This window comes from Coregonus lavaretus, assembly GCF_964263955.1.
Source record: "Coregonus lavaretus genome assembly, chromosome: 31".
Lineage (NCBI taxonomy): Eukaryota > Metazoa > Chordata > Actinopteri > Salmoniformes > Salmonidae > Coregonus > Coregonus lavaretus.
In genome coordinates, this window is record NC_140018.1 from 17884982 (window position 1) to 17909220 (window position 24239).

Consider the following 24239-nt stretch of genomic DNA (forward strand, 5'->3'; position numbering starts at 1 on the left):
CAGAGTTGTAAAATCATGATGAGTAAGTACTAATTCAAAGTGTTAAGACATGCTGACCACCAAGAAAATATGTAATGTGCTGCCATAGCTGATAGTGAAGCTAGCCTCACATCGGGTCAAATGAGTTTGCTTCAGTCTGGATCCATATGCTCTGTGGATTTGTAAAATGTGTAAAGTACTATACCCTCTGGGAGTTCTTCACTTCACTGTGTACCTCATGGAGCTAAGCATTGCAAACATATATTTAAGAGTCAGGACACACATACCAAGCCTCAAAGAACAACACACACTGGTGGAGAGGATCCAATACACAGGAAGAAATAATGCTTTGACATCCTTGTCTCCCCCATAGAAGAGAGACTGCCACTCAGACAGACAGACAGGTCTGACTCAGAGAGCAATCCCCTCTGAAACACGTCAACTCAGCCCTCTGGGAGATACTATATGACAGACTAGCTGCTCGGGAAAGAGAGAGAGCGGGATTTGAGATTTCATCTGGCCTTTATTGGTATCTTTTATCACACACCACCTATGGGTGTCATGCACCTATTATTTTATAGGGGGCGTGAAGTACGAGAGGATGGAGGGAATACTCTGTCTTATTACAGAGTATTCCTTATTAGTATTACAGAGAAACAACAAAACATTTTAGTTTTATTTATTCATCAAGAAGGAACCAATGGGCTACACAGCTTGATCAAATTCATGTACAAACATACCTCCTGCCCATCACCGGCAGCTCAAATCAAATCAAACACTGTGTGTTTCACTCTACACTCTCCTCCTCCACTGGCGATACGGCACGAACTAGAGTATCTAGCGTCCTGCCTAGGCATCTCTGTGCTCTGTGCACCTTGGAAAGAACCACTTACTAGGGAGAATGGGGGGGGGTTACTCTTTGCCTGGTCCAGTCAGTGTGCCCCCCACAAAATACCGCTGACAAATCTTTGAATAAATAATTTTGAAATGTGGGCTGAAAAATCAAGTAATTAATTTAACATCTGAAAAAGAAAAGAAAACATGACAATTTCTGAGGGGCCACGTGCCTTTGTGCCCCCTATGGGCATGACGCGACTGTGTACACCAACCATCCCTCCTAGGATAGAGAAGGTTGCTATAATCATAGCCAAACCATGTTTATGTCCTGCCAAAAGCTGGAAGGCTGAAATAATATCAATTATTGTCCAATACTGACTAGACTGAAAAGAGAGAGAGAATGCATGAAGAGGAAGGCTTGTAGGTCATTTCAGGATTAAAGACTGAGGGGCAGGGGCTTTGTCCACAGATTAATATAATGATGACCCCTCCCCCAACAGCCACACACACTCACACCAACACCATGATGTGCTAATTTCATCTCCAGTTAACGGCTTTTATGTCCAGTGTTTGTCTAACGTTGACGGATGTACAGACTACATTGAGTCACATCTGGGATATTTAGCAGATAATCTCCTTATCACTTCCTAGAATGGTCATAATAACATCACAGTACACAGTGACAGGCCTGACGACTGATGTCATTATTCCTCTATGGACCTCACATGATTTACATCATATCCTGTTTGGATAGTCCCTGTCCCTGTCCCAGCTCTGCTCTGCACCACAACTCAACCATATATCCCATTTCAACAGGCAACCCTGTTGTGTGTTGTTTATGTGTGGATTATTTAATGTCAATAGAGAGAAACAATAATATTTGTGGCCCATCACATATACACACACACACTGCTCTGTGGTGCATGTATGTCTAATGATGATTGACTGATCTAAATAAAGACTCTTTCAGTAGACCCATAGGGGGTCTATAACAAGAAAAACAGGACTGTGTGTGTGTGTTCATGCATGCATGCGGGTGTGCATGAGTGTGTGCATGCCTGTTTGGGTGTGTGTGTGTGTGTTTGTGTCTCTTTGTACTCAAACACCAGGGCCTCGTTTCCCAGTTGCGATATAATTTAAGCATTACGATGTACCAGATGCATCGTTATTTACGAGGCAACTTTTTTAAAGAGTGTTTCCCAAGCACATAGAGAGAACGTTTGCTAAGTGCGTCGTTAGACCATGTGTCGATACTGATAGGATGGAAAGAAAAGCAGCGCTGCTCTCTGATCAGCTTTCTCCCTTCAAATCTTATCTTAACATTAGAATGATTCCACAATACGGGTGACAGATCAGCTCCTAGAGAGATATTGAGGTGGCTTACTATGCTTACCCAATAATAATGCACTAAATCCCAGATTGGGCACATTATTGCGCACGTCACATCATGAAACACATTGAAGCACAAATTACAGACAGTAGCCTAGTTGCAAAATAGAACTCAATTGATTGAACATGAAATATATTTAAATATGATTGAAATAGCCAATATAGGTCCATGTAGACTATTTATACAATAGGTACACCAAACATTAGGAACACCTTCCTAATATTGAGTTGCAACCTCCCCTCTTGCCCTCAGAAAAAGCCTCAATTCGTCAGTGCATGGACTTTACTAGGTGTCGAAAGCGTTCCACAGGGTTGCTGGCCCACGTTGACTCTAATGCTTCCCACAGCTGTGTCAAGTTGGCTGGTTGTCCTTTGGGTGGTGGACCATTCTTGATACACACGGGAAACTGTTCAGTGTGAAAAACCCAGCAGCACTGCAGTTCTTGACACAAACTACTACCATACACCGTTCAAAGGCACTTAAATATTTTGTCTTGCCCATTCACCCTCTGAATGGCACACATACACAATCCATGTCTCCATTGTCTCAAGGCTTAAAAATCCTTATTTAACATGTTTTTAAACGGTTTCCTCCCAATAAGAAATCTGCGAAGTGTGGACAAATTAGTTGTTTTATTGAAAGCGTACGGCCAAATAAGCTATTTTTGTCAAAAGTACTATCGGCTTTGAGTCAGGAAATTTGTACTTTTCCACCTAAAATATTTGTGATTATTTTATATAATTATTTTATGTAGCCGACTGCCACAGCAGCGGAGATGGGTAACAACTGCTCATGTGCGCCCTCGTGGCATAGACCCTGCTACGTAGAAACATCACGATACATGTAGGTAGAAAAGTACACATTTCCTGACTCAAACTGATAGCTAATTTGGCCGTACGCTTTCAATAAAACATCTAATTTGTCCACACCGCAAATTTCTGAATCATGAATTCACTGGCAACGGAGCAGAGCGAGGCCTGCATCCAGCAATGTCTTGAGTCACGTGATCCGTTTCAGTGCAGCACTACAGAGAGAGAGAGGGGGAGAGGGCAAACTCCACTGAACTAGTTTCAATGTACAGTGCATTCAGAAAGTATTCAGACCCCTTTACTTTTTCCACATTTTGTCACGTTACAGCCTTATTCTAAAATTGATTAAATCATTTTTTTCCCTCATCAATCTACACACAATACCCCATAATGACAAAGAAAAAACAGGTTTTTAGACATTTTAGCAAATTAATAAAAAATAAAAAACTGAAATATCACATTTGCAGAGATGTTTGTCCTTCTGGAAGGTTCTCCCATCTCCACAGAGAAACTCTGGAGCTCTATCAGATTGACTATCGGGTTCTTAGTCACCTCCCTGACCAAGGCCCTTCTCCCCCGATTGCTCAGTTTGGCCGGGGCGGCAGGCTCTAGGAAGAGTCTCTCTCTCCCTCTCTCCCTCCCATCCCGGAGGACCTGAGCCCTAGGACCATGCCTCAGGACTACCTGGCCTGATGACTCCTTGCTGTCCCCAGTCCACCTGGTCGTGCTGCTGCTCCAGTTTTCACTCTTCTTTCTGCCCGCGGCTATGGAACACGGACCTGTTCACCAGGCGTGCTACCTTGTCCCAGACCTGCTGTTTTCAACTTCCTAAATGCCCGGCTATGAAAGGCCAAGTGACGTTTACTCCTGATGTACTGACCTGTTGCAACCTCTACAACCACTGGGATTATTATTTGACCCTGCTGGTCATCTATGAACGTTTGAACATCTTGGAGAAAAATCTGGCCTTAATGGCCATGTACTCTTATAATCTCCACCCGGCACAGCCAGAAGGGGACTGGCCACCCCTCAGAGCCTGGTTCCTCTCTAGGTTTCTTCCAAGGTTTCTGCCTTTCTAGGGAGTTTTTCCTAGCCACCGTGCTTCTACATCTGCATTGCTTGCTGTTTGGGGTTTTAGTCTGGATTTCTGTATAGCACTTTGTGACATCTGCTGATGTAAAAAGGGCTTTATAAATAAAATGTGATTGATAAAATGTGATTGGTGGTTCCAAACTTCTTCCATTTAAGAATGAATGATGGAGGCAAAAAAAAAAAAAAATGAAGAAGAATGATGGAGGCCACTGTGTTCTTGGGGACCTTCAATGCTGCAGAAATGTTTTGGTACCCTTCCTCAGATCTGTGCTTCGACACAATCCTGTCTCGGAGCTCTACAGATAATTCCTTCAACCTCATGGCTTGGTTTTTGCTCTGAAATGCACTGTCAACTGTGGGACCTTATATAGACAGGTGTGTGCCTTTCCAAATCATGTCCAAGCAATTTAATTTACCACAGGTGGACTCCAATCAAGTTGTAGAAACATCTCAAGGATGATCAATGGAAACAGGATGCACCTGAGCTCAATTTTGAGTCTCATAGCAAAGGGTCTGAATACTTATGTAAATAAGGTATTTCTGTTTTTGTTTTTTATAAATTTGCAAACATTTGTAAAAATGTTTTAGAATAAGGCTGTAACGTAACAAAATGTGAAAAAAGTCTAGGGGTCTGAATACTTTACGAATGCACTGTATACTATTGTTTACTCACTGTATTCTCGACATGGCTCATCCTAATATACTGTACCTACAAAAGTGTGCACCAATATTGAATTTTAAAAGCCTCTTTAAATGAAGTGCCCTTTAATATAGACCACATGGAGAATTCAATCAATCTGATTTTTTATATGAATAAAGGCTTGCTAAAGTGCCAAAATGCAGCATTTTGACATGTCCCTCTGTCAACCTTGTCACTTCTAGGAAGATTTCAACCCACTTAATCACAACATTTGTCCAGGTTTCACCATTGTTGTAAAGCCCTAATTATTTTTGTTGCTTTGACAAAGTCATTTCCGTAGTAATTGTTTAATTTAACCTCTTGAGATGGGATTTTTTTTAGCAAGTTGAACATGTGCTCTTTATGACAGAATGTTAAAATTAGGTGAAATCAAATGTTTTTTGGGGACCAACTTACATTTCTCCAATGGCACCGAATTGGTGGAACGCCCCTACTGCTGTGCTTACCATTTTATTTTCAAAATTATATACTGTCTATACACACTACGTATTTATATTCTGGATTCTCACACTTGCTCACTCTAATATATCTAATTTGGATTGTTATTTATTGATTTCTTGTTTAGATTTGTTTAGTGTATCTGTATTGTATTTGTGAGACATTCTACTGTACTGTTGGAGCTAGTAACATAAACATTTCGCTGCACCTGCTATAACACCTGCAAATCTGTGTACGCGACCAATAAACGTTGATTTGATTAGAAAATGTAATTCCAAGGATATGTATGCTATTCCCTAAAATGACTGTCATATCAATCTGGAGTCGTTTGTCCTCCACTGTGCCCACCCAGAACCCCCCTCTGTCATTATTGTCACCCCCTGAGTCTCTGAGCCTCTCTCCAATCTGTTTCCACAGCAACCGGAATGCCCCTCAAGGGTCAGCAATCATGGCACAATGACGAAGGAGAACAATCACTATATTCTCCTAAAGAATGGCTTCACACAAAGACTAGAGGGGTTTAGATGTTTGATGTATCATCACAGTGGCAAATCGATGTCAACAGCAAAGTGTATAGGGTCAATGAGATATACAATATTCTTATTCCATTTCCATGTCTTTGTCTAGGCCTAGGGCATTATCTGTGGAATCTATGTGTTTTGCAAACGCATAAACTGAAGAGCAAGAGATATGTAATATACTGTATACAGTGCCTTGCAAAAGTATTCATCCCCCTTGGCGTTTTTCCTATTTTGTTGCATTACAACCTGTAATTTAAATGGATTTTTATTTGGATTTCATGTAATGGACATACACAAAATAGTCCAAATTGGTGAAGTGAAATGAAAAAAAGGTACTTGTTACATAAAATTCGAAAAAATAAATAACAGAAAAGTGGTGTGTGCATACAGTGAGGGAAAAATGTATTTGATCCCCTGCTGATTTTGTACGTTAGCCCACTGACAAAGAAATGATCAGTCTACAATTTTAATGGTAGGTTTATTTGAACAGTGAGAGACAGAATAACAACAAAAAAATCCAGAAAAACACATGTCAAAAATGTTATAAATTGATTTGCATTTTAATGAGGGAAATAAGTATTTGACCCCCTCTCAATCAGAAAGATTTCTGGCTCCCAGGTGTCTTTTATACAGGTAACAAACTGAGATTAGGAGCAGAGTCTTAAAGGGAGTGCTCCTAATCTCAGCTTGTTACCTGTATAAAAGACACCTGTCCACAGAAGCAATCAATCAATCAGATTCCAAACTCTCCACCATGGCCAAGACCAAAGAGCTCTCCAAGGATGTCAGGGACAAGATTGTAGACCTACACAAGGCTGGAATGGGCTACAAGACCATCGCCAAGCAGCTTGGTGAGAAGGTGACAACAGTTGGTGCGATTATTCGCAAATGGCAGAAACACAAAATAACTATCAATCTCCCTCGGCCTGGGGCTCCATGCAAGATCTCACCTCGTGGAGTTGCAATGATCATGAGAATGGTGAGGAATCAGTCCAGAACTACACGGGAGGATCTTGTCAATGATCTCAAGGCAGCTGGGACCATAGTCAACAAGAAAACAATTGGTAACACACTACGCCGTGAAGGACAGAAATCCTGCAGCGCCCGCAAGGTCCCCCTGCTCAAGAAAGCACATATACAGGGCCGTCTGAAGTTTGCCAATGAACATCTGAATGATTCAGAGGAGAAGTGGGTGAAAGTGTTGTGGTCAGATGAGACCAAAATCGAAATCTTTGGCATCAACTCAACTCGCCGTGTTTGGAGGAGGAGGAATGCTGCCTATGACTCCAAGAACACCATCCCTATCGTCAAACATGGAGGTGGAAACATTATGCTTTGGGGGTGTTTTTCTGCTAAGGGGACAGGACAACTTCACTGCATCAAAGGGACGATGGACGGGGCCATGTACCGTCAAATCTTGTGTGAGAACCTCCTTCCCTCAGCCAGGGTATTGAAAATGGGTTGTGGACGGGTATTCCAGCATGACAATGATCCAAAACACACGGCCAAGCAAAACAAAGGAATGGCTCAAGAAGAAGCACATTAAGGTCCTGGAGTGGCCTAGCCAGTTTCCAGACATTAATCCCATAGAAAATCTGTGGAGGGAGCTGAAGGTTCGAGTTGCCAAACGTCAGGCTCAAAACCTTAATGACTTGGAGAAGATCTGCAAAGAGGAATGGGACAAAATCCTTCCTGAGATGTGTGCAAACCTGGTGGCCAACTACAAGAAATGTCTATACTTATTTCCCTCATTAAAATGCAAATCAAAAAATCAGCATTTTTGACATGCGTTTTTCTGGATTTTTTTTCTTGTTATTCTGTCTCTCACTGTTCAAATAAACCTACCATTAAAATGATAGACTGATCATGTCTTTGTCAGTGGGCAAACGTACAAAATCAGCAGGGGATCAAATACTTTTTTCCCTCAATGTATGTAGTCACCCCCTTTGCTATGAAGCCCCTAAATAAGATCTGGTGCAACCAATTTCCTTCAGAAGTCACATAATTAGTTAAATAAAGACCACCTGTGTGCAATCTAAGTGCCACATGATCTCAGTATATACAGTGAGGGAAAAAAGTATTTGATCCCCTGCTGATTTTGTACGTTTGCCCACTGACAAAGACATGATCAGTCTATAATTTTAAAGGTAGGTTTATTTGAACAGTGAGAGACAGAAGAACAACAACAAAATCCAGGAAAACGCATGTCAAAAATGTTATGAATTGATTTGCATGTTAATGAGGGAAATAAGTATTTAACCCCTCTGCAAAACATTACTTAGTACTTGGTGGCAAAACCCTTGTTGGCAATCACAGAGGTCAGACGTTTCTTGTAGTTGGCCACCAGGTTTGCACAAATCTCAGGAGGGATTTTGTTCCACTCCTCTTTGCAGATCTTCTCCAAGTCATTAAGGTTTCGAGGCTGACGTTTGGCAACTCAAACCTTCAGCTCCCTCCACATATTTTCTATGGGATTAAGGTCTGGAGACTTGCTAGGCCACTCCAGGACCTTAATGTGCTTCTTCTTGAGCCACTCCTTTGTTGCCTTGGCCGTGTGTTTTGGGTCATTGTCATGCTGGAATGCCCATCCACGACCCATTTTCAATGCTATGGCTGAGGGTAGGAGGTTCTTACCCAAGATTTGACGGTACATGGCCCCGTCCATCGTCCCTTTGATGCAGTGAAGTTGTCCTGTCCCCTTAGCAGAAAAACACCCCCAAAGCATAATGTTTCCACCTCCATGTTTGACGGTGGGGATGGTGTTCTTGGGGTCATAGGCAGCATTCCTCCTCCTCCAAACACAGCGAGTTGAGTTGATGCCAAAGAGCTCGATTTTGGTCTCATCTGACCACAACACTTTCACCCAGTTCTCCTCTGAATCATTCAGATGTTCATTGGCAAACTTCAGACAGCCCTGTATATGTGCTTTCTTGAGCAGGGGGACATTGCGGGTGCTGCAGGATTTCAGTCCTTCACGGCGTAGTGTGTTACCAATTGTTTTCTTGGTGACTATGGTCCCAGCTGCCTTGAGATCATTGACAAGATCCTCCCGTGTAGTTCCGGGCTGATTCCTCACCGTTCTCATGATCATTGCAACTCCACGAGGTGAGATCTTGCATGGAGCCCCAGGCCGAGGGAGATTGACAGTTCTTTTGTGTTTCTTCCATTTGCGAATAATCGCACCAACTGTTGTCACCTTCTCACCAAGCTGCTTGGCAATGGTCTTGTAGCTCATTCCAGCCTTGTGTAGGTCTACAATCTTGTCCCTGACATCCTTGGAGAGCTCTTTGGTCTTGGCCATGGTGGAGAGTTTGGAATCTGATTGATTGATTGCTTCTGTGGACAGGTGTCTTTTATACAGGTAACAAGCTGAGATTAGGAGCACTCCCTTTAAGACTCTGCTCCTAATCTCAGTTTGTTACCTGTATAAAAGACACCTGGGAGCCAGAAATCTTTCTGATTGTGAGGGGGTCAAATACTTATTTCCCTCATTAAAATTAAAATCAATGTATAACATTTTGGCATGTGTTTTTCTGGATTTTTTTGTTGTTATTCTGTCTCTCAGTGTTCAAATAAACCTACCATTAAAATGATAGACTGATCATTTCTTTGTCAGTGGGCAAACGTACAAAATCAGCAGGGGATCAAATACTTTTTTCCCTCACTGTATACACCTGTTCTGGAAGGCCCCAGAGTCTGCAACACCACTAAGCAAGGGGCACAACCAAGCAAGCGCTACCATGAAGACCAAGGAGCTCTCAAAACAGGTCAGGTACAAAGTTGTGGAGAAGTACAGATCAGGGTTGGGTTATGAAGAAATATCCGAAACTGAACATCCCACGGAGCACCATTAAATCCATTATGAAAAAATGGAAAGAATATGGCACCACAACAAACCTGCCAAGAGAGGGCCGCCCACCAAAACTCACGGACCAGGCAAGGACAAAATCAATCAGAGAGGCAACAAAGAGACCAAAGATAACCATGAAGGAGCTGCAAAGCTCCACAGCGGAGATTGGAGTATCTGTCCATAGGACCACTTTAAGCCGTACACTCCACAGAGCTGGGCTTTATGGAAGAATGGCCAGAAAAAAAGCCATTGCTTAAAGAAAAAAATTACCAAACCTGTTTGGTGTTCGCCAAAAGCCATGTGGGAGACTCCCCAAACATATGGAAGAAGGTACTCTGGTCAGATGAGACAAAAATTGAGCTTTATGGCCATCAAGGAAAATGCTATGTCTGGCGCATACCCAACACCTCTCATCACCCCGAGAACACCATCCCCACAGTGAAGCATGATGGTGGCAGCATCATGCTGTGGAGATGTTTTTCATCAGCAGGGACTGGGAAACTGGTCAGAATTGAAGGAATGATGGATGGCGCTAAATACAGGGAAATTCTTGAGGGAAACCTGTTTCAGTCTTCCAGAGATTTGAGACTGGGACGGAGGTTCACCTTCCAACAGGACAATGATCCTAAGCATACTGCTAAAGCGACACTGGTTTAAGGGGAAACATTTAAGTCTTGGAATGGCCTAGTCAAAGCCCAGACTTCAATCCAATTGAGAATCTGTGGTATGACTTAAAGATTGCTGTACACCAGCGGAACCCATCCAACTTGAAGGAGCTGGAGCAGTTTTGCCTTGAAGAATGGGCAGAAATCCCAGTGGCTAGATGTGCCAAGCTTATAGAGACATACCCCAAGAGACTTGCAGCTGTAATTGCTGCAAAAGGTGGCTCTACAAAGTATTGACTTTGGGGGGGGGGGGGGGGTGAATAGTTAAGCACGCTCAAGTTTTCTGTATTTTTTCTTATTTCTTGTTTGTTTCACAATAAAAAATATTTTGCATCTTCAAAGTGGTAGGCATGATGTGTAAATCAAATGATACAAACCAACAAATACATTTTAATTCCAGGTTGTAAGGCAACAAAATAGGAAAAATGCCAAGGGGGGTGAATACTTTCGCAAGCCACTGTATAATATGTAAAGTAGAGATACCCTTCCATATCATTATCCCTGAAGAGAAGACAAATAATATGCCCTACCAGTGTTTCCCTTAATAAATGTAGGTTAGGCGGAGCCCTTGCCTAAAAATGTTGGCCTAATTTAATGTTTTGGTGTTTGAAGACTTGAATTTTGCCTTGAGGGCATTAACGACTTAGCAAGAAATGAATGTAGGGAGAACACGGTGCCCTATATTCACTTAGGTTGTTGAATGTCCCTGGAAATTGATATACTGAATGATTAACCCTAAGGCAAGAAACATAACTATCTATGTCACAACAAAGCGAAGACATCTACAGGTGTAGGATCTTAATTTGACCTATATTGTCAAAGTAAAATAATCCTGCAGCAACAGGATTTGAACGTTTAGTCCATAATGTTGCTTGATCGGTGGTTAGGCTATTAGTTGTCCAAAATTAGACTACATGAAAAGTGCAATACTGTTAATATAACCAAGTTTTAGTATAGTTTTTTCCAGTGAATTTATGTCAGTCCTGTGGTACAATATCGTTACACCTAGCCCTTGATCATGATGCTCAGTTCCCTTACATTAAACATAGAAGTCATTGGATGAAGACGTCTTCTGTAGAGGGTAGATATGTTAAAACATATGATATAAAGTAAAGGGATTTATGGTTCTAGAACCGTACCACAATTGAGAATCGATTCACGTTTAGATGGAGTATTTGGCTGTTTTGGCTTCCAGAGCCAATTCGCCCTTTAAACAGAACATGTAATGTCCTTGGACTAAGGAGTAATGTTAGGCTCCTTTAGTCCATTATTGGGCTACCTTACACCTGGATAAAGACAGGAGCCAATTGCATTGTGCATGTTCAATCACACTTATCTTATCTGGTTAAAATATGTTAAAAACAAACTGTACATATGTAGGATCATAATTTGAGCCAGTTTGCTACAGCAGGACAATAATCATGCAACAGCTGCCCCTGTTTGATGAGTTGGCACTCTCATCGTTGCCACGAAATGCCAACTCCTGTTTACCTAGATAGCACATAGCATTAATTAGTTATTTCAAAATCTCACGGTTCTCTTTTACCTTTGCATTGTGCATGCTGATGTTCAATCTCCATTGTTCATTCAATGCCAGATCTATCAATGAGCTGCCGAATGCCTTAAGAGCTATCTGGCTTTGGATGTGAGACACATATTTCTCATGCTTGTTGAGTGCTATAGGCAAGTTGTTCAAGTTGCAGTAACCAGCTCTTGTCCACATGCTGTCGCTGGTGGAGAACAGCAGGCAGGGGAAGACGGCTGCTAGCAGTGCAGCCACAGAGCCAGTCTTTCCGTTGATGCCACTCAGATTGAAATAATATTTTCTGTCCCTTCCTTTAATGTAGGTCCCTAAGCTCAGGTGTTGGTCTTTCATCACTTATCACCCCCTATTTTGTTAGAAAATCCAACTTTGAAAACTGTTTCAGAAGCAATATGTTAGCCATCCCTCCTGATCAGCTTAGCTAGCAGTAAAACGAACGTAACCTCCTTTGGCAGATGATGTGTGACATCCATAGGCAGGAGCGAGCTCTGCCTTTCCTATGACTTTTTTCACGTCAATAGGCATGCACATTTATTTGAGCGCAATGAAGATGAATGGGACATATTGAGAACATTTACATGCACAGTAATAATTTGATATTAAACTGATTATGTCAGTCAGCAGATTATGCAATAGTAATGTAAACATCTTACTCTGCTTATCCTAATCTGCATACAGTGAGGGAAAAAAGTATTTGATCCCCTACTGATTTTGTACGTTTGCCCACTGACAAAGAAATGATCAGTCTATAATTTTAATGGTAGGTTTATTTGAACAGTGAGAGACAGAATAACAACAACAAAATCCAGAAAAACGCATGTCAAAAATGTTATAAATTGAAAATGCATTTTAATGAGGGAAATAAGTATTTGACCCCCTCTCAATCAGAAAGATTTCTGGCTCCCAGGTGTCTTTTATACAGGTAACGAGCTGAGATTAGGAGCACACTCTTAAAAGGAGTGCTCCTAATCTCAGTTTGTTACCTGTATAAAAGACACCTGTCCACAGAAGCAATCAATCAATCAGATTCAAAACTCTCCACCATGGCCAATACCAAAGAGCTCTCCAAGGATGTCAGGGACAAGATTGTAGACCTACACAAGGCTGGAATGAGCTACAAGACCATCGCCAAGCAGCTTGGTGAGAAGGTGACAACAGTTGGTGCAATTATTCGCAAATGGAATAAACACAAAAGAACTGTCAATCTCCCTCGGCCTGGGGCTCCATGCAACATCTCACCTCGTGGAGTTGCAATGATCATGAGAACGGTGAGGAATCAGCCCAGAACTACACGGGAGGATCTTGTCAATGATCTCAAGGCAGCTGGGACCATAGTCACCAAGAAAACAATTGGTAACACACTACGCCGTGAAGGACTGAAATCCTGCAGCGCCCGCAAGGTCCCCCTGCTCAAGAAAGCACATATACAGGGCCGTCTAAAGTTTGCCATGAACATCTGAATGATTCAGAGGAGAACTGGGTGAAAGTGTTGTGGTCAGATGAGACCAAAATCGAGCTCTTTGGCATCAACTCAACTCGCCGTGTTTGGAGGAGGAGGAATGCTGCCTATGATCCCAAGAACACCATCCCCACCGTCAAACATGGAGGTGGAAACATTATGCTTTGGGGGTGTTTTTCTGCTAAGGGGACAGGACAACTTCACCGCATCAAAGGGACGATGGACGGGGCCATGTACCGTCAAATCTTGGGTGAGAACCTCCTTCCCTCAGCCAGGGCATTGAAAATGGGTCGTGCATAGGTATTCCAGCATGACAATGACCCAAAACACACGGCCAAGCAAAACAAAGGAATGGCTCAAGAAGAAGCACATTAAGGTCCTGGAGTGGCCTAGCCAGTCTCCAGACCTTAATCCCATAGAAAATCTGTGGAGGGAGCTGAAGGTTCGAGTTGCCAAACGTCAGCCTCGAAACCTTAATGACTTGGAGAAGATCTGCAAAGAGGAGTGGAACAAAATCCCTCCTGAGATGTGTGCAAACCTGGTGGCCAACTACAAGAAACGTCTGACCTCTGTGATTGCCAACAAGGGTTTTGCCACCAAGTACTAAGTCATGTTTTGCAGAGGGGTCAAATACTAATTTCCCTCATTGAAATGCAAATCAATTTATAATTTCAACTGTGATATACAACTGTATACAAAAGCAAGCTGAACGCTAGAACTTACAACATGTAGTCCTCTGTATAAAACATACATCTCACTGATAATTGATAGTACGCTCCCTTATCTGGGTTGAGAGAGCGTGCAGAGTCCATAACCGTGGACATACAGTGGGGGAAAAAAGTATTTAGTCAGCCACCAATTGTGCAAGTTCTCCCACTTAAAAAGATGAGAGAGGCCTGTAATTTTCATCATAGGTACACGTCAACTATGACAGACAAATTGAGAATAAAAAAATCCTGAGAATCACATTGTAGGATTTTTTATGAATTTATTTGCAAATTATGGTGGAAAATAAGTATTTGGTCACCTACAAAACAAGCAAGATTTCTGGCTCTCACAGACCTGTAACTTCTTCTTTAAGAGGCTCCTCTGTCCTCCACTCGTTACCTGTATTAATGGCACCTGTTTGAACTTGTTATCAGTATAAAAGACACCTGTCCACAACCTCAAACAGTCACACTCCAAACTCCACTATGGCCAAGACCAAAGAGCTGTCAAAGGACACCAGAAACAAAATTGTAGACATGCACCATGCTGGGAAGACTGAATATGCAATAGGTAAGCAGCTTGGTTTGAAGAAATCAACTGTGGGAGCAATTATTAGGAAATGGAAGACATACAAGACCACTGATAATCTCCCTCGATCTGGGGCTCCACGCAAGATCTCACCCCGTGGGGTCAAAATGATCACAAGAACGGTGAGCAAAAATCCCAGAACCACACGGGGGGACCTAGTGAATGACCTGCAGAGAGCTGGGACCAAAGTAACAAAGCCTACCATCAGTAACACACTACGCCGCCAGGGACTCAAATCCTGCAGTGCCAGACGTGTCCCCCTGCTTAAGCCAGTACATGTCCAGGCCCGTCTGAAGTTTGCTAGAGTGCATTTGGATGATCCAGAAGAGGATTGGGAGAATGTCATATGGTCAGATGAAACCAAAATAGAACTTTTTGGTAAAAACTCAACTCATCGTGTTTGGAGGACAAAGAATGCTGAGTTGCATCCAAAGAACACCATACCTACTGTGAAGCATGGGGGTGGAAACATCATGCTTTGGGGCTGTTTTTCTGCAAAGGGACCAGGACAACTGATCCGTGTAAAGGAAAGAATGAATGGGGCCATGTATCGTGAGATTTTGAGTGAAAACCTCCTTCCATCAGCAAGGGCATTGAAGATGAAACGTGGCTGGGTCTTTGAGCATGACAATGATCCCAAACACACCGCCCGGGCAACGAAGGAGTGGCTTCGTAAGAAGCATTTCAAGGTCCTGGAGTGGCCTAGCCAGTCTCCAGATCTCAACCCCATAGAAAATCTTTGGAGGGAGTTGAAAGTCTGTGTTGCCCAGCGACAGCCCCAAAACATCACTGCTCTAGAGGAGATCTGCATGGAGGAATGGGCCAAAATACCAGCAACAGTGTGTGAAAACCTTGTGAAGACTTACAGAAAACGTTTGACCTGTGTCATTGCCAACAAAGGGTATATAACAAAGTATTGAGAAACTTTTGTTATTGACCAAATACTTATTTTCCACCATAATTTGCAAATAAATTCATAAAAATCCTACAATGTGATTTTCTGGAGAAAAGAAATTCTCAATTTGTCTGTCATAGTTGACGTGTACCTATGATGAAAATTACAGTTCTCTCTCATCTTTTTAAGTGGGAGAACTTGCACAATTGGTGGCTGACTAAATACTTTTTTCCCCCACTGTAACATTGACTCTGTAGTACCTCGTGAAAGTCATGGGTGTTGCCCAACTTCCAGCAGCACAGACAGAGTCTAGGGAGGCCCCTCTGAACAGGGCCCATTAAGTGCCATACCCTTGGTGGAGTGTGCTACCACGCCGTCTGGAGTTGGTCTACCTGCTGCAGCTTATGATTTTGACACTGTATTGGTAATCTAATGTGCCAGTCTCTGCTTTGAGACAGCGCGCCCTTTGGTATTCTCCCCATAACACACAAAAAGCTGTTCTGTTTGACAAACAGTTCTTGTTGCAGCAAGATAGGCACTCAATGCCCTAACCAGGAAAAGTGTATGCAACTCACAACTCTTCTGTGAGGAGTGGGGAGGCAGGTGAAATGCCACTATGATTAAGGGATGGCTTGCATGTGATGATGAAAGCACCTTAGGTAAGAATGCTGGATTTGGCAAAGCACTGCCTTAGATCCTTCTTCAGCTAAAGTGAGGCATGAAGGGTGGGTAGAAAGCGCATGTAATTCTCCAAGACACGTTTGGCTGAAATAACAGCCAACAAAAAGCAAGTCTTAAATGAGAGCTCACATAGCTCAAGTGAAGACAGGGGCTCAAATGGTGGGCTCATAAGTGATCGTAGGACAACATCTAACTCCCATGAGGGTACTGAAGGAGCCTTGGGGTGCCATAGCCTGCGGGCACCTTTCATGAATTGCGATACTTGAGGGTGTGCCCCTGGTGATGCACCACAATCTGGTCATGAAGATGGCTGCCATATACACTTTCAGTGTAGATGGGGACTTCACTGCCCATAAGCTCCTGGAGGAAAGTCAGAATGACAGAAATTGGTCAGGAAGATGGCGATTCTGCAAGGTCGACAAACCACTTCCTGAACACATTCCATTTGTAGGAATACAGGGTTCGCGTAGAGGATGCCCTGGCTGCCTGAATTGTATCAATTACCAAGGAGGGCAACCCTGCAGCTACAAGGCGGTCACGTTCAGGAGCCACACCCACAACTTCAGTATGCTGGGTTTGGGATGCCAAAGGTTGTCGTTCGCTTGTGATAGGAAGTCCGCTCGAAGATGGCTTTCCCATGGTTGGGAGGTTGTCAGCTGCGCAAGGTCTCAAAACCTTGCTGTGGCCAATGTTGAGCAACAAATAGAACTGACGTGCTCTCAAGACTGATCTTCCTCAAGACCTGAGGGAGTAAGGGAATTGGTGTAAATGCATACAGCATACTTTGGCCATCTGTGTGATAGGGCATCGACCCCGAGTGGGCCTGCTGGGCCTTTATGGAGAATCACATAGGACAATGGGTTGAGTCTTGCGATGCGAACAGATTGTCGATGGCCCTTCCGAATCGCATCCAGATCATCTCCACTAATGTGGGATGTAACCTCCAGTCTGAAGGAAGAGGGCCACCTCTGGAGAGAAGGTCTGCTGCCTGATTCTCCACCCCCGGCATGTGTATTGTTCTGAGGGATGTAAGGTGTCTTTTTGCCCAAAGCAGTAGCTCCCTTGCTACCTTGTGCAGTGCCATTGACCTCAGTCTGCCATGGCGGTTGATGTGTGCAACCATGGTTGCTGACATTTTCAACATGTCCCTGACTCAGTCTGTAATATCAACATGTTTCAAGCAGACCACCATAGTCCCTGTGCCCAAGAACACTAAGATAACCTGCCTAAATGACTACCGACCCGTAGCACTCACGTCTTTAGCCATGAAGTGCTTTGAAAGGCTGGTCATGGCTCACATCAACACCATTATCCCAGAAACCCAAGACCCACTCCAATTTGCATACTGCTCCAACAGATCCACAGATGATGCAATCTCTATTGCACTCCACACTGCCCTTTCCCACCTGGACAAGAGGAACACCTACGTAAGAATGCTATTCATTGACTACAGCTCAGCGTTCAACACCATAGTGCCCTCAAAGCTCATCACTAAGCTAAGGACCCTGGGACTAAACTGACGGGCCGCCCCAGGTGGTAAGGGTAGGTAACAACACATCTGCCACGCTGATCCTCAACACGAGGGCCCCTCAGGGGTGAGTGCTCAGTCCCCTCCTGTACTCCCTGTTGACCCATGACTGCATGGCCAGGCACGACGCCAACACCATCATTAAGTTTGCCGAAGACACAACAGTGGTAGGCCTGATCACCGACAATATATATCTATATATATATCTATATATATATCTATATATATATATATATATATATATCTATATATATATATATATATATATATATATAGAGAGAGAGAGAGAGAGAGAGAGAGAGAGAGAGAGAGAGAGAGAGAGATTTATTTTTTAAACTTATATATTTTTTTCTTGTTGGTTAAGGGCTTGTAAGTAAGCATTTCACTGTAATGTCTACACCTGTTGTATTCGGCGCATGTGGCAAATATAATTTGATTTGATTTGATTTGTCTGTCCGTATCCGTACATGTTGTCCTTTCAGTACTGGGAGGAAGTGCCGGAGTACAAGGTGAACCACCTTAAGCTCCAGTACGCTGATGTGAGCCGTTGTCCATGGTGCTGACCATACACCATGGACCCCTGACACATTCAAGACTGTTTTCCATCCCTGTAGGGAGGCGTCTGTGGTCAAAGTCACCCAGTTGTGAACTGCGCCTAGGAGAACTCCACTGGGAGTTTGAAGTGCTAGGCGCCACCATTGTATTGCTCTCCAGCAACTAATTGAAATTGTCAGCTTTTTGTGTTTGTTCCTTCTGGGACATAGATTGTGTCTGTTGTACCAGCACTGTATTGGCCGCATGTGGAGCAAGCCCAATTGTACAACATGGACTGCAGCAGCTAGGAGGCCTAGGAGCCTCTGCCTCTCTATCGCTGTCCTCTGTTTCTCAGTTTGAATGTTGAAAGACAATTTGTCAAAGATACCACTCTTTCTGGAGAGAGTGTGGCTCGCATGATTTGAGTGTCTAGTGTCAAGCCCAGGAAGTGCACACACTGAGTAGGAATGAGATAACTATTTTCCAAGTTTATAATTAGTCCCAACTGGGAGAGGTGATGTGAGACCATGGATGTGTGTGCCAAGGCTTTGTGACCCTGCACATATTAACCAATCATCTAAGTAGTTCAGGACCCTGACTCCTGCTTGGCGAAGGGGGGCTAGCGCTGCGCTTATGCACTTTGTGAAAGGCCGAAGGGTAGAACGTGAAACTGAAAAACTTTTTTTCCCGAACCAATCACCTGGTTGTACTGAATGAAGGTTTTGATTGTCAGCATTTTAAACGGAAGTGCTGAAAGATGATGATTCAGGCACCTTTGGTCAAGGATCGGACGAAGGCCTCCGCCCTTTTTTGACACCAAAAAATAGTTGGAGTAGAACCCGCAGTTTTGTTGCACTGGTTCTACCTCTTCAATTGGTTGCATTCTTTTCCAGGAGCACAGAGATTTCTGAGCAGAGTTTCAATCTGTTGTTTTCAAGACAACCCTGAAGCGTGGGGGTCGATGACAAAATTGTACTGCGTAGCCTTGTGCTAGAGTGCGTAACACCCATTTGTTGGCTGTTGACCTTTTCCAGCTGGAAAGGTGGTGCTTGAGGAAACTGTGTTGCGCTAGAGAGTCGGTCTCATCAGGACAGAGGCTTTGCGTGCTGTGGTGCAGAGGGACTGTGGCAGGTGCAGCATGAGTCTGAGCCTTGTTTCTTGGCATCCCAGTTGGGGCCTTGGGACGGGAGTAATGGTTTGATGGCTGATGCATTCTAGGCTTTGAAATGAAGCGCTGAAGCTCCATCTGTGCTTCTCTGTCCTCCTTAGACACATGGAGGAGGTGGGCCGCTGCTGGGCCAAATATCTGGCCAGGGGATATGGGTACACCTAGGAGTGGAACCCTTTTTTGTCAGCTTGGACTGCACTAACCATAGGTGGCACCGTGCAACACACAGTGTTGCCAAAGATTTCCAGACCATCTGAGCATTGCCCTGAAGGCATTGGATGAGCAGATCTGTAACTGTAGACAGTTCTTTCATGGTCTAAGCATCTTAGTTTGAGGAGAGGCATTCCTGCAGGTCCTTCTGATAGAAGGTCAGTATCGTTGCTGAATTGCTTAACCTAGTGGCTGAAGCAGTGCTGTCATGTGTCCTGTGTAGGACGTGATCAGCTGTCCTGCATCATTTGTTAGGCAGCTCGCAGTCTGAAATGTGATGGAGAGAAGCAGGCAGAACATGCAAAGCAAATTATTTGTCCATATGGGGGAAATGGCCAAAACCATTCTCATCTGCACCATAAACTGTAGCTAAGCGAGTGCATATGCTTGGCATGGCTTCTGTCATTTGGCGTGCTCCAAGTGCATTGAAGTCTTGAACAACGGGATGGATGTCTCAGTCTTTGAAGAACTGAATTCATCAAACTTGGATGTGGACGCCATGACAGTAGGTGCATGTTCCACATTGAGGTTCCTGCTTGGACATTTTCTGGTCACTGCCAGGCCGGCAGGCTGGAACTGGATGATGCTGGAGCTGTGGTACATAGCATCATCAGAGTGCTCATAGTCTGTGTCGTAAGAGTGGGAAGCTCTTGTGTATAGTACGCCAGTGTCATCCGATTCAACAACCACGCTCCGTTCAGAGGTGGGGTTTGGTACCGCCGGGAGAAGCCTGGCCAGGACGTGCTCGAAGGCAGACTCAATGGTTGCCATACAACTGTTCAGTGACTTAATCTCCTTGCACATCTCAGTGCGTCGAGATTTGTGCCCAGGCGAGGATAAGTGATGGCGTTTATTGGGTGGTGGATCATGAGGGGAGTGAGACCTGTCATTAGACCTGGAGCGTTTGGAATTATCATTGATCTGTGTGGCAGACTCATCTGATGAGAATCCGCAGGCTCCGCCCCCAAAGCACGCAAGTCGAGATTTCAAAGCTCTTGGTTTGAATTTCTGACAGTGAGTGCAAGAGCTGCTACCCTGTGCAGCCGCTTGTACATGTTCAGATCCCAAGCAAAGAACGCAAAGTGTGTGCTCATCTGAAGCTGGGAGTTGTTTTTCACACTGTTGACATGTGTGGAACAACATCCTGTGTACAGCACTGAATCAATGTGCAAAGAACGGATTTTAAAATAAGAGAAGTGTGTTCCAAGAAAATTCAGTGTGTCTCGGTGTATGCCTTGATTACCTCGGAATCGGCTTTGGATGCTTCCGTTGGCTCCGACTCATTGTGCTTCAGGTTCGAGACTCCCACCTAAATATGTATCAAGGTCTGGGCTCGAAACTCCCGCCTATATGAAGCTATCTGACTGACAGTCAAGCGTGGACTGTCAGTCTCAGCGTTGGTGGACTCGGTCAAGTGAGGACCGGTAGCCTACAGCACCGCTGAGCTCTGTAATTACAGCAAAACTCCAAGCGAGGGAGTGGTAACGTTGGATCAATGGGCTGGTGTCAAGCGGGGACTTGAATGACACCACGGGTCAACAAGCACCAACAACAGGTAGCTATGTGTGGCTAACTTAGCTAGCTAGACCCGAAGCTAACACACAATGATGGAAATGCCCGACAAAAAGCTATAAAAGTTAGCTTGTTTGGGCAAGCACAATAATGAGAGAGAGGGGGAGTAGATTAGATAAAATCAACTACTCTCGGCACCTCCTCGAGTCATAGAATAATCGTAATTCCGTAATGTAAGTCATCCAAAGGGGATTCATAGATATCTCGTAAAACAAATAACCGTGAGAGTGAAGAAAATACAGTATTTCACGCCATACCGCCTTTTATAGTGACATGTCACATGGGTACAGTAAGGGTGTGCCGTGACTGTAAACATCTTTGATATTAAGCATCTCAATCACATCACGTGAAGGGGAAGGAATTCCCATAGGTGGTTTGGCGACCCATAGTGTCAATCACTCAAGTCTTTTTTGGGCAAAATGAGAATTGAGACGATCAGAGCATACTTGTATCCTAACTGCAACTTGTCAATATTCCAAAACCCATTCGCAAGCATCTTTTGTTCCCCGTGACCTGTTTTGTAATATGATTCCCTATGAAACACTGACAGACAGACACACACTCTGGTAATAGATAGTGATAAAGTTGTTTTTAAAAAATTACAGCACCGAAGCACACACGTTCGCCACTCGCCAGTGACTTGATAAGCCAATTGTGGCCTGGCTGCTCATTGTGCCTGCTAGCTACTACTTGATAGATTAATTGACAAACAGAGTTGGAATTTAGGTAGCTAGCAAGTGATTTTTGGGTACTGATAAACAGTGTGTAGCTTGTGCTATATTTATGATAGTTTGACAGCTTGCAGATGATGAAGTTGTCGACTTGTTATTGTTCTCAGAAATCAGTCCTGAGCATGCAGCCAGACTTTCCTGACTCAATAGACTGTTTGCAGTGCACTGACTCGTTTTTTATGCACATTTCTTTACTTGAGAAATACTGTACCAAACAGCTTAGCTAGATGTAAAATTGCATGACTAAGAATTCCTCTGCAAAAAGGTCTAAATTAATTACAGATTTCTTCATTTATCTTACATTAATTGTGACTATTTTAAGGAAGTGACTATTTTGGGGAAGTGGCTATGTTGTTTCTACGATGACTCAGGAGGGACAAACAACAGTACCTGCCAAGGTACAATATGTGAACACAACACACCCACATCAAACCACACACCCCAAGACAACTCTCATTTTTGGCTTCAGTCATGGCCGCTAACATTTCTTAATGAGCAATCTTTAAAACAAGGCCAAATCAGGAAGTACAGTCGCCCTTTAATTTTCCTGCATTGCGGGAAAGTTAACCTGCAACAGGGTGATCAAATGAAGATCCTATATCTGTACAGTAAACGTTAAAATATATTTTGTTGGTCGTTCAGGTCGCTCCCTGGACAGCCATTCTGTGAATTGTTTCTCTGTGCAATGCTAAACTAATCCCTAGCAGTCTCCTGCCTACTCTAGCATTAGCATTGCCACCTTTGGCTGTGTAAATAATGCAGGCCAGTCATTGGCCGATTAATGCATTATTCAGTGGGGAGTGGATCACACAATATAAGGCATGAGTCCTGCTAAACCTAGCCTAAGCCTAGGCCGGCCACACATACACACAGGCAGGTGGAACACCACCCATCCACACACCGGAGGATGACTGCTTTAGTCTGACTCAGGCTGCAAGGCCGAATGAAAGTGATTAATAATGTCTTTATAGAAACAGAGCTGTGTGGCATGAAGTTGCAAATATTTGGTGATGCAGGAAAAATGGGCTACTGGTGAATAAGCCAAATTGGATGTAAAGGCCTATCTATCTACAGTAAGGCTACATCTATCTGTTTTCTAGTTGTTGCCCATGCATTGTTAGTTGATATACGGCATAGTGTATAGGCTATGCCTGTGAAACCAAGTAAGGGAGCTCTTTAGCTATAACAAAACTAGCAGACACTGCAGCCCGTGAAGACTTGAAGACATGCGCTCCTGCCATATGGATTCGTTATGGGAAGTTTGGGAGGGGTAGTGTGCAAGGGCAAGTGAACAAGGTCATAATGTATTATAACTATAGGCCTCTGTGTGTGTCAGTCTGTCTTGAATTATGACCACCTCTCTCTCCAATCACTATGGGCTACACATGTAGGATGACTAGGAGTCACCATTGGGGTCATCTCCATGGAAACATCAATTCATGGTACCACTCTGCCCACATGCTGGGCAGGAACATATAAATGTAATGCATTGGTTGAAGATTAACCTAACATCTAAAGTGACATTCTAATGAATGTCAAACAAATTGTCCATAGATATCTAATACAAATTATACAGTTTACAGTGACGTGTTCTACACTTGATATTGTGTGTGTGTGTGTGTGTGTGTGTGTGTGTGTGTGCGTGTGTGTGTGCGTTCCGAATAAACAATTGTCTATCCTGATCAAGTTGGAGAGTAGGCCTAAAGCTCAGAATATCAATATATGCGCAAAAGGGTGGGAATGGGAGTGCTCTTACATTCCAGGTGCTTTTTCTTGGGCGCCATCACCTCATGAGTGGTGGCTTTGCAGACGGCTCGAGATACCTCTGATCCCGTCAACTGGTACTGCGCAGCGGCAATACGATCAGTGAGCGTCTGCCCCGACATTTTCTCCCCGTGTAGTCGACCACCTCAATAATTTATTTCACCAATGAAAAAATAAACAATGAAAAGGCGGTCTTCCTACAGGAATACGGCTATCAACGACGTCAGTGCGGTGCGGTCCTCTCCAAATCCCTCACGGATAGGCCGGTGACCTTCTGAATGGGTAACAAATTGTCAAAATTAGCTCAAATAAATAAATAAAGATATTAATTGAAATTAAATCATTAGGTCACGTTTATGTGCGTGTTCTGACATGGTTAGACTTACGCAAGATTACCCTCTTCCCTTGCCTTGTGTCCGGTTATAACGTTCAGTTCAGCACCTTGGATAACGCCACTCTTACGTAACACTACGCTGGCAATATAATATATTTCCTCCTCCCACAGCAATAAAGCAATAGGCCTAATAAAGAATAAATCAGGGGATTGAAAACGTTGCGACCGCGCAGCGCTTCTAGT

The 24239-nt window shown here is 43.6% G+C and overlaps 1 protein-coding gene across 1 annotated transcript in view; it reads right to left on the minus strand.

Moving 5' to 3' along the window:
* The window catches only part of LOC311106379 (clathrin coat assembly protein AP180-like), a gene marked incomplete at its 5' end in the record, with an annotated part of 51785 nt that extends 28001 nt beyond the window's left edge, over window positions 1–23784 (minus strand). Inside the window, one exon of the mRNA XM_084148713.1 lies at window positions 23655–23784. Within this exon, the coding sequence (XP_084004839.1) occupies window positions 23655–23784 (130 nt within the window). The remainder of the gene's footprint in view (window positions 1–23654) is intronic.
* Between the last annotated feature and the right edge of the window lie 455 nt (window positions 23785–24239).